General features: G+C 34.6%; 1 protein-coding gene across 1 annotated transcript in view; it reads left to right on the forward strand.

Annotated features, from left to right (window-relative positions):
- Window positions 1-12,027, forward strand: part of WDR33 (WD repeat domain 33) — a 65,377-nt gene that overhangs the window by 38,936 nt on the left and 14,414 nt on the right. The window contains exons 8-11 of the mRNA XM_015816199.1: window positions 9,440-9,566; window positions 10,185-10,339; window positions 10,716-10,794; window positions 11,236-11,346. Coding sequence (XP_015671685.1) covers window positions 9,440-9,566; window positions 10,185-10,339; window positions 10,716-10,794; window positions 11,236-11,346 — 472 coding nt within the window. The remainder of the gene's footprint in view (window positions 1-9,439; window positions 9,567-10,184; window positions 10,340-10,715; window positions 10,795-11,235; window positions 11,347-12,027) is intronic.

Raw genomic sequence — 12,027 nt, forward strand, 5'->3', positions numbered from 1 at the left:
CCTTCTCACCACTACAGGTGGTATGTGTCTTTCTTAATCTTGGGTTCTCTACCAGAGGCGTAGGAGTTTGAAGGTTCTGTGCAGTAACTGAGCTGTTCCTGACACTACTATCTTCTGGACAGAGAACTCTGATGCTAGGAATTGTTGAAGCCACTCTCCCAACTTAGGAGTACACTTTGTTTGAAGAGGTTCAAGTTATGCAGAATAGTAGCAAGGACAGGGGTTGCCATGAGGGCTTGGTTGGCGTCTTCTAGCATTTTATCTGATGATACTTCTCCACGGAGCCTTGGTAAACGAAGCTTGACTATAGCTAATTTATCCATTTCATTCTTTCATTCATTCGTTCATTCATTCATTCAATTTATATGCCACCCATCTCACTATCAAGCGACTCTTAAACCTCATATCAGCTGCTGTGCTCTGTAATAGCGGGGGTGGCAATGACTTTCCAACTTCAGATGTTGACTGCACATCCACTTGCTTTTTCAGGTCATCTTGAGTCTGGCATATAATATGTAGTTTGTCTGCCTAAAGTGGTGAGAGCAGCTTTCTCTTCACATGTTGAAGCATTGGATAACTAGCTGTTTTCTAGATGCAGATGCAGGTCTTCTATCCATCCATAATTCTCCCATACATTTCATATATCCTCTCTCACTAGGCATACTGTTGTAGTAGCAATCCATCAATTCCAGGTTCTCTTGTCTCATCAATGTATATTTGTTCCAATAGCCTACATTGTCAGATTGTCCTGATCTCCCAAAATCTAATGTGGACTTTATTAATCTAGACAATGTCTAAGACAGTATGACTCTCCTAGTTCATATCACTCTCATATCTGAGGTAGGCAAGTGAAGCATTAGAAGGTCTTTGTCCAAGGACCCTTACTCATAAGGTAGTTACCAGAGGGGATTTGAACCCTAATCTCCCGTGTCAAAAGTGACATTAATCACTACGCTGTCCAACTTCTCTCTCTCTTTCTGTATCTCTCTCTGTATCTCTCTCTCTCTCTTTATCTATCTATCCATCCATCCATCCATCCATCCATCCATCCATCCATCCATCCATCCATCCATCCATCTATCTATCTATCTATCTATCTATCTATCTATCTACAGGAAGGATTTGTGTAATTAATTTCAAAATTTCAAAAATTTTCACCAAAGATTGATGGTATAATGGAACTTGCCGTTCTGGAGATTCTTAATCTCTAAAAAATGTTAAGAAGAGATTTCCAAAAATGATTAAGAAAGGAAGTACGCAAATCCTGTGTCTATGAAGTCACCAACCGCAACTTGGGCAAAAATTGCAATCCCTTGGCACCCAGGATCCTAAACTCCCTGGAAATTGTTGTGCTACAGTCTCCTCATGAGAAGCTACTGTCTGAAATGTTTGTGAGCAATCCCTCTTATATGAAGAGGAATTCCAAGAAGCTGATCCATTTACTAGCTCTGTGTTACGCCATAGTTGTTGGCTCTGCTATCGGTGGAGGAGCTGTCTTTAGTTCAACTGTACTTCCCCGGACGTTTAGCACCAAGCAGTCATGAGAGAAAATTATACTAAAATTATTCCCAACCTCTGTCTGCTATTTTGGCCCTATAAGGGAAGAAAGCACCTGTTTGTATGCTGAGGAAGGGAAAGGTTGTGAAAACTTTAGATCTGTAATTCCTGCAGTACTATGTCTTGACTTCATCTAACTCATGCTAGTCACCCAGATTCTGGTTAATATGTTATTTTTTTAATGTTCATTACCTTTTTTAAAAAAAACTATGCATCTTTATTTTGAATAATGGTGGTACCTTTTTTTATAAGGAAGTTACCTAATTGAAACATTTCTTGTAACTCATGATCAATCCTGCACATTGACTGGAAGGTATTTTGGCCCACTGTTCTTTACAGAACTTATTCAGCTCATCAGTACAGGTAGTTGTCGACTTACAACAATTCATTTAGTGACCATTCAAAGTTATAATGGGACTGAAAAAAGTGACTTATGACCATTTTTCACAGTTACAACCGTTGTAGCATCCCCATGATCATGTGATCAAAATTGTCAACTGGTTCATACTTATGACCATTCCTGTGTCCAAAAGTCATGTCATCAACTTTTGCAATCTTTTGACAAGCAAAGTCAATGTGGAAGCCAGATTCACTTAACAACTGGATTACTAACTTATCAACTGGAATGATTCACTTAACAACTGTGGCAAAAAGGTTGTAAAATGCAGCAAAACTCACTTAACAAATGTCTCACTTAACAACAGAAATTTTGGACTCAATTGTGGTTGTAAGTTGAGGACTTCCTGTATTTCTGTGTTGCCTTGTATGTGGTAATTAGTTTAGGTCATGTAACAATACTTCAGTTGGATTAAGATCAGGACTTTGAATTGGCCATTCCAAAATCCAAATTTACATCATAGGATTATTGTAATGCTTTGCGACATACATTGCTTTAGGTTTCAGGTCATCAACAGGTACATACTCCTATACAGTTTGCTAGTACAATCCAGAGTCCCTTGCCTCTTAATGATGGAGAACCATCTGGGTTTTGAAGTTGCAAAACAGCTCCAAACCTTGATAATTCTACTGATTCATGGATAGAATGAGATACTTTTGCTGGAATTTAATTTTCTGCAAACATACAAATTCTTAATTCAATTTAGTGTATTTGCTCTTGGACTGATTTCTGTGGGGCAGTCATTGCTAGGAAAAGCAACATTTTACATTTTGTCCATTTAGTTATTATTTGTCTCACTGATTTGACAGAGGCAATGGTTTTGTAGTCCTTTTCAGCTTTATCATCTGCAATCTTTTTTATGAGATCTGAGGGCCATGATTCACTTCTACACCTGTATCACGAAAACCAGTTTCCCGTGGTGGTAAAAACAACTTTTTAGTGTGTTTTGTAGAGAAAAGCCTCCAGAACCAAGCCTGAATATCATCTCATGGATTGGAACATCAAACTCAACTTAAGTCCCTTAACAGATCTGCAGACTTGCAGGCACATACTGTACTTGTTCCAGCAAAGACAGTGAATGTTGGTTTAATGTGTTAAATAAAGGCATGACATACATTGTTTTGTGTGTTGTTTGTTCAGCCAGAATCATTATTAATAGGTTTAGATTAAGCTGATGTGATTATAGTTCTATAGATGTCAGATATTTCTACAGGGTTCACAAACTTTCCCTTATCACTGTATTGCTCTTTTACCTTTTTAAATAAGGTAATTTACATTTTTTAAAAAATGGCCTTGAACTGATATAGATACAATTAGTAGAGACTACTAAAATCTGTGAAATCAATCTATTTAGAAATTTCAATGGGTGAAAGTTAATTTATTTATTTTTCATTTATTCATTCACAAAATCTATTTTTGTGAATTTTCAAAGAGGGCAAACAAATCTTAACTGCTGATACTTGAACAGAGATTTCTGCAACACTAATTACCAGGTTCTATAAAACTTTCTATAAAGCACCCAAATTTTCTGTTACAGTAACAGTTAGCAGACATAAGTTCCTATGACTTAATATGAGATGCAAGCATCTATTAACTACTCTGCTTTTGTGCTGAAAAGACTATTACATATTGCACATTGCATTACCTTAAACAGCATAGTTGCTTCTATTGTCACTTAGGTAATTTTTTTTAAAAAAAATAATATTTGGAATATAGACATGTTCGTGCATTAATCAGATGCTGTATTTTTTGCATTAAGCATACATTCCTAATTAAATATAGGATAATATGTGAACATGCATCCATGTACCCACAGCTTCTAAATGCAAGTCGTTCCACTGGTTAAGTGTCATCACTATTACAAAATTTCTCCTTAGTTCTAGGTTACTTCTATCCTTGATTAGTTTGGTTCCCAATAACATACCAGGAGATATTGTTAGTATTATGCAAGAATGAAAGGAAATACATTTTGATGACTGTTTTTAGAAATATATTATTTGTTACTTGCTATAAATAATTAATATAATTGGCATCTTGGAGAATTGAATCACCATTTTGTTCCACTAGCAGCTAAGGGACTGTTCCGTTCTTTATTCTTTATTCTCTATTCTATGTAAATAGCTCTTAAAATGTCTGTGTTTTATTTAGGACACACTGAAACATTACTCATTTTACTATTGACACGTATTCAAATTGTCTTTCCCAAATTATCTTAAACTATAGGTCAGGCCTAATTTAAAAAATGGAAAGCCTAACACGGGAAATCAGTCTCAACACCTACTATATTTCTGCTTAATATTATTTGCTTTGTATTTTTTATTTCTGCATATTAAACGTACTTAGGATGATTATCATTGTTTGTTACATAGTTAATCAGTATACATACCAATCAGTATAAGAATTTTGTAATAAGTTATTATTTATTATTATACTTATATGCTTCCCATCTTGCGGTTTGAGGAGACTCTGAGGGTTTATCATGAAATCCTTTTAGTTGTCACTGGTTTATAAACTTTTCTTTAATGAATGCACTAACTAATCCTTGGCCTGAGTACATAGAATAAATATTGTTTGTTTGTAGATCAAGCTTTGGCTTGATTTCTTCCTTTTCATAGCAGTTTTGTGTCAATTTTGTTTGTAATATTTTATTGTAAAAATACAATATTTTTACATGTTAATCAGCAAAAAATAATTTCATTTTATATAACTATAAAACTAGTTCATTTTTATATTTATGGTAATGTCCAAATGTGTGTTCTGAATTTGATTTTTTGCATTTACAATACAATTATTCAGGACATTATTTATGAAAAGTGTCAAATTCAGGGAAAATTTTTCAACTGAAATTACCTTGTTTTTAAAAACAATTAAATTTTGCTTTAGTAGAGTGTAGTGCTTAATTCTGCTAAAATTAATTTTATATAGTTTAAGACAGTTAAATTCCAAAGCTTTAAACATTTAGTTAAAGGGTTAAGTAAGCTGGGCTATTTTTTCTTGGAAAATAAAAGTCGTAATACATATGACATATGTTTTCTAGAATATTTTTATAGAACTTACAATTAAGATACTTCCATAAGCTTATATAACAAAGCAAATCAGTAAATCTCTATTAACAAAATTGTCTGTGAATTCATACATACCATGTATATATGTCTTATATACTTCAGCAGAGCCCCAGTCAGGACCTTGTATTGTTTACAGAATTGTTGGGTGAGAGTATCTCACCATGCATGTGAAATTAGTGGGTATGAGTTCCACTACACTGTATTTCTTCCATTTGTTTTCAGTCACTACAAAATTAGCACATTCCTCCTTGAGCTAATTGTCCTTCCGCCTTGCCAAAATCCTTTATTTTTTCATTCTTAATTTTATTTTCTCTAACCATTTCTCTATTTTTCATCAAAATTCCATGATGTTCCTTTCCCCCTTTTTTCCCTCATGACATCTTTGTCATTTCAAGACATTAGTTAAAATATCCAGCTCCTACAGAATATACTCTGCATCATTAACTGCACTGAGGAAATCACCAGGGATTTTTAATAAAACTTCTAAGATGCCTGGCTCACCCCAATCCAATCAAACCCTCATCCCCTATATTCGCTCTAGAAGCTATACATTTCTATACTGGCCTTCTAAATTCTGTTATCAATTCCATTCTTAACAGACTCCTAAATTCATACTGTTCAGTCTCTAACTGTTCTGATTTGGGCATGTGGAATCAGTACAGTATTGGAATGGAAGATTCAGGACAGATTTATTTTGATACTTACTCCTTCCTCCCTCTTACCATTAGATTGGTTACAACAGTTCTTCTTTAACTGTATTGTGACTGCTATCATAGTTAGTCACCAGTCCTGTTTCCAAAGACTGATCTAATTTTAGAACCCTGAAATTGATGTGGACTAGGTCAGGGGTCCCCAACCCCTGGCCTGTGGATCGATACCGGGCCGCAGCATGACAGCAGCCAGTTCGCACAAACAAACGCCCCATCCATGGGATCCAGGCAGCACACAAAACCACGCGCTCTCCGGTCCGTGGAAAAACCTTTCTGCACTGAACTGGTCCCTGATCCCCAAAAGATTGGAGACCTTTGGACTAGGTAATAGCTAAAAAGGCAGACTATTATGCATATAAGCATTCTGCTTTGTATTTTTTTTTTGCCACCTAATTATGCCTTATTCCAGACCCAGCATGGCCTCTTACCAAAAATCACTATCTTCCCTCTGTCAGTAAGGCCTACATTCAATGAAGCCAGTTAGTATCAGTTATGAACATGAGATCTGTCCTATTAATCCTCTGCCTCCCCTAGAAAAGCTTGTGCTTCTCTTGATTTCTTCAGCAAACAGATTTTTTTACGATGGTACACATTTTTGGCCTTGAAATTTAACAGCTACCTCATGATAGAAGACGTGGTATACCAGTTAGTCCAACTGCATTTTAAATTTTTACAAAGCAAAGGGAAAGGATGCCATTTCTTATTCCAACATCTATCATCCAACTTTTATACTGGAAACATCACTTTCAGGCTCCATTCTGTATCCGTGGACCAAGGATGCAGAAAATTAAACATGTTGGATATAAAAAAAGTCTTCAAACTTTGCTTCATCTATACCAGGGGTCCCCAACCCCCGGGCCACGGCCCACTATTGGGCTGTGGCCTGTTTGGGCTGCATGAGCAGCTGGCCAGCCCATGCGCATTCATCTCAACTTGTGCAAGTGGCTGAGGTTGGATATTGTTGATCTATACTGCACTATGTATAGCATTATTTCATAGCCGAAGTTACCCCATTCCTATCTTATTTGCTAGAAGACAAGAAAATACTTAATTGTAGCAACTTTTTTCAGTGTGGATAGATTATCCAATATAATAGTGATGATACCCTGGGCAAGATTTCAAAGCTTAGTACAACAATGTACAAATGGGGACTGCAGCAAACCTGCTTCGTCCCCTCTTGCTACCATCTATGGTCCCACTTCCAACTCAATCAAAAGGCCATCAGTCAGTCATATGGAAGGTACATGTGCTCTTGCCTGCGATCAGTAGTGTCTGAACCCAGTACAGGTAGTCCTCGACTTACAACCTTTTGTTTCATTTGAAGTTACGGTGGCTCTGAAATAAATGACTTACAACTGATCTCCACATTTACAACTGTGGCAGCATCCCTACGGTCACGTGATCAAGGCACTTGGCAACCAGCATGTATTTGTGACAGTGGCAGCATCCCGAGGTTACATGATCACCATTTGCAACCTTCCTAGCTGGCTTCAGACAAGCAAAGTTAATGGGGGAACCCAAATTCACTTAATATTTGCACGATTCACTTAACAACTGCAGTGATTCACTTACGCATGGCAAAAATGGTCATAATAATGTGTGTCTTGCTTAACAATTGCCGTAGCTTAGCTACAGAAATTCTGGTTCCAATTGTGGTCATAAATTGAGGACTACCTGTGCAATATTTTTAGTTAGTTATAACCAGCCTTTATTATTTTTTAATACATAATTTTAGGCAGCATACTCCTTTCTCCTATTTTCCTCATAATCATAACCCTGTGAGGTGAGTTGGCTGACAGAAAATGACTCGTCCAAAGTGGGATTAGAACTCACAGTTTCCTGTTTCTAGATTGGTGCCTTAACCGCTAATCAGACTGGCTCTCAACATAGCGATAGACACCAGCTCAAGGGTCTGAGTAGTATTTTGTCCTTGATGTTTCTTCATAGTGCCTTTTAGGTGACTACCTACTTAGTAACAAGAGCTCAGTAACAAGGACTAAGTTTGCCTTGGTTCGTGTTTCTAACATCCCATATACACCAATTGTGTATTTTTTTTTTTGCAGTATTGACCTTTTCTTTCCACTTTGGACTCAGTAACAGTTGTATGTTCTTATCTTGCCATGTCTGTCTAATATATCATAGTCATCATGTCATACATATAAATGAGCATGTTTTGTTTTTACACAATTGTATTTTTTTGGAGAAAAAAATCTATGTTGATAAGCACATCTTTATAGATAGTGTTACCACATAACAGGTTATATTCTGCACAAAACACATATATTTCAGTGCTTCCAAGCACAAACATGTTTCAGCTGATCAATTATGTTTAATTCTACTAATCTGTTTTTATATTTCACTCCTGTAGATCAGAATGAATGAATTCATCCCAGCACTATTCACCATATCTCTTCATTATTTGTTTATTTATCAAATTTAGACACTGCCCATCTCACTATTTTATTTATTTATTTATCTATCAAATTTATTATCTGCCCATCTCACCACAGAGTAACTATACAAGTAATTCTGGAAGATTTATGGATACAAGAGATAAAACCATATAAAAGACAATTACAAATTGAAAAATTATCCTTGTCAGTTATCTTTGCTTCCACATTACCTGTAAATACATTTTTTCCTTTAACATCTTTCTCTCAGTGAAAAAAATTAAACTGAAAAAAAAGTTGGATTTAAGCAAAACAACAATCCAGAACATACCTCCAAATGAATCGTGAAGTACTAATAAAAAAAAAGTAGGGACATGTAGGAATGGTCTTCACAGTCTTCGTATTTGGATATTACTTAATCTGTGTAGGCAGATTTCAAGCATGCAGTGCATGCAAAGAGATCTAAAAATATTTCTGAGGTGGGAAAAAAAATCAACAAAACAATTCCCCCAACAAAGTGGAATAAGGATCCAAAAGCAAGAATAGAAAAACTTAGCTGACCACAGGAAACATTTGGAAGCTGTTATTTTTGCCCAAGGTTGTATTATAAAGAATTTACTGGAATGGTGTCTGAATTCCTACACTGCCATAATCATTGCTTTTGTTATTTTGAATATGGTATACAAGTGTATAAACAACATAAATATATGTTTTTTTTTCCTATCAGACAGAGGCTGTATTAGCCTCTGTTCATTTTTGTATGCAACTATACATCCTCATTCAGCAGTAATGGGAAATCAGTTCATCAGATATAGTGGGTTTTTATTGAGCTTTTCCAATGATTTTGGATGTGCTCTACACTTAGGACTTTTAGTATTTAGTAATACAGTACATAAAATAACATTCAACCCTAAATTCATCTTATATTCATTAATCCCTACATTATTGGAGACCAATATAATATTATAAAATATTTGAATTTAAAAGATTTAAAAATAATTTTATAAATTCAAATCATACCACATTACATCATTTGGTTAGAATGATTAGAAAAAGAACAATATGTTACAATAGTTCCCTAAATTTTGAACACCTATTTACATTTGCAATTACTTGTTTATTATATTTTAATAATGAAAAATTTTACTTGGGAATAAAGTTTTATGTAATATGAAAATTTACAAACTTGTTTAAAGCTTATTAAAACACTAGTGGAGCTTTTTCAGAAAAAATTGCTAATTCTGAATTTGGTTAGATTTTAATTCCTGTCATTGCTGTGTGAAACATGTAACTAACTAATTGATTTTGCACTGTTAAAAGGTCATGGTGCTGATGTCAAATGCGTTGACTGGCATCCAACAAAGGGGTTGGTGGTTTCTGGAAGTAAAGATAGCCAGCAGCCAATCAAATTCTGGGATCCAAAGACTGGCCAAAGTCTGGCTACCCTGTAAGTGTAGTTGTTGTTTAATATTTTTGTGCTTTCAACTATGTACACTTCTTCAAATTATTTGGAAAAAAAGTGGGGTACAATGCAGTCATAAATGTTTAATGTCCCTCTTGATCTTGCCTTCAGTAAATTACTAGTCTAATATTGCTCAACTATTAATGCTGTCTTTGCCTCTTGTAGCCTGATTTTTAATATAGACTGACTTTATAATAGATAGAGGAAAATAAGACACTGGAAGTCTTATGATCTGAACTTCCATAAAAGAGGATGATGGGATTACATTGGGACAAAGGTACTGAAAGGAAATTAATCTTTTTCTCCATGCCATTTTCTCAATATTCTATTTCTCATCCACTTACTAGCTGATACGTATGGAAAATACACTTGAAAATTTTGCTAAGAGTGGGCTTGCATTGGAAAATATGAGAGAGAGGGATTAATCCCTATTCCCTAAGCACTATGGTCCCAACATCATCCTGTCTCTTCCAGGCTTATTTGTTTGAATTAAATGCTAAACTCTAAATGAAACCATAATTACATTTTGAGGGTCTGTCAGTTTTGTGTAATTGTTACCATATTACAATCTGTACTGTTATTCATTAATGCAATTTCTTCCAGACATGCTCATAAAAACACTGTGATGGAGGTCAAGCTGAATCTCAATGGCAATTGGCTGCTTACAGCATCTCGTGATCACCTTTGCAAACTTTTTGATATCAGAAATCTGAAAGAAGAACTACAGGTCTTCAGAGGTCATAAAAAGGAAGCCACAGGTTAAAGTTACTTTTCTGTTGGTTGTTTTTGCTTAAGTCCATCCTAAATCATCAAACTGATGCAATTGTAATTCTAATTCATATGTTTATGCAGATTTATATATGAAATGTAATTGATGCTACAGTTTTGAATCATTTCACTTACCTCTGAGTAAAAAGAACATAGAACATTTAAACTCCAAGGCATACTGTGATATTTCTCTAAATTTCCATTATGCTCATTGCTAATCCTTAACCTTCCCTGACCTTTCCACATGCTGATTCCTGTTCTCCATGTTGGGCATCAAATCTCAAGATAAATACTGTCATTTATGATCTAGCACAGAAAAAAAAAGTATATGCATTAATAGTGATTTTTTTTAAATCGGTAATACAGCTGTGGCTTGGCATCCTGTTCATGAAGGTCTTTTTGCCAGCGGAGGATCTGATGGTTCTTTGCTGTTCTGGCATGTTGGGTAAGTATCTCAATCACCCATCAAATGTGAAATTGCAGTAGACATCCAGCATATTTTAATATACTGTAACTTTTTCAAGCTTCAAGATTTATGTTCCTAATTATTCTAAAAATCTAAGATAGCTTACTTGATTTTTGGTGTCATTAGGTGTTAGATAAATTTTTCTTGTAAATAATTTCTATTTAACCTTGGTACACATGGAAAAAATGTAAATTATATGTACAGATTCTGTAAAAACTGAAAAATTAAAAAAAACCAGAACAATTGAATGAACTTTTCAACTTTATTTTAAATCTGCAACAAGTGTTTGTATTCAACAGAAAAAGAACATGCATTGACCAAGATTGACCAACCTTAAGAAGTTGTATAGCAAATTTATTTGGAGGCTTGTTCCAAGATATTTTATTTATTTATTTAACTACTGCTTGTTATATGTTTCAGAGTTGAAAAGGAAGTGGGTGGTATGGAAATAGCCCATGAAGGAATGATTTGGAGCTTGGCTTGGCATCCTCTAGGACACATTCTGTGCTCAGGATCAAATGATCACACCAGGTATTTTGGGTGCAGTATGATGCTTGGCACTCTTTTGATCCCAAGAACATTTCTCTCTTAATTAACAGCCATCATCATCATTATCATTATTGTTCTCTCTTTAATAAGAGATAAAAATAAGGCACATTTAATTTTGTTAGGTTAGTGAAAAATGAAAATGGCAATTAGAAAAAAATTATAATTCATTTTGAATTATGGAGTCCCAGAGAAAAGGTAGCATACTTGCACATATATGTTTGGAACAATTATTTTTTTTAATGATTTTAGTAGAAATCATTCCAGTTATACATCTACTGTAATTAGCTACAAACATCTAATTATGAAAATTTATATTTCTACTATAATTCAAAATAAAAAAAATTAGATTTAAAGAAAACATTGTTGTCTACATTATTGTAATATCTGGGCCTCTTCTTATCAGATTAATAAAACAAGAAAATAGCAGTTTGTCACAACACTCTCAAAAACAGTAATGCAAATCCACATTTTTAGTATCATGTTTATTGAAGAATCTTATTTGTTCATGTTTAAATTTAGTCCGTTTATTACAGGTTACCTGCATCTGTTTTTCATTTCCCTGATATTATTCATACCTAAAGATGGTATATACATATTTTAATAAATGTATATTTTGGTATCTAAAGAAATGCATGTTATAACATGAGATGGCATAAATATCGT

Source organism: Protobothrops mucrosquamatus, unplaced genomic scaffold (assembly GCF_001527695.2).
Source record: "Protobothrops mucrosquamatus isolate PMUCROS unplaced genomic scaffold, P.Mucros_1.0 scaffold413, whole genome shotgun sequence".
NCBI classification, from domain to species: Eukaryota; Metazoa; Chordata; class Lepidosauria; order Squamata; family Viperidae; genus Protobothrops; species Protobothrops mucrosquamatus.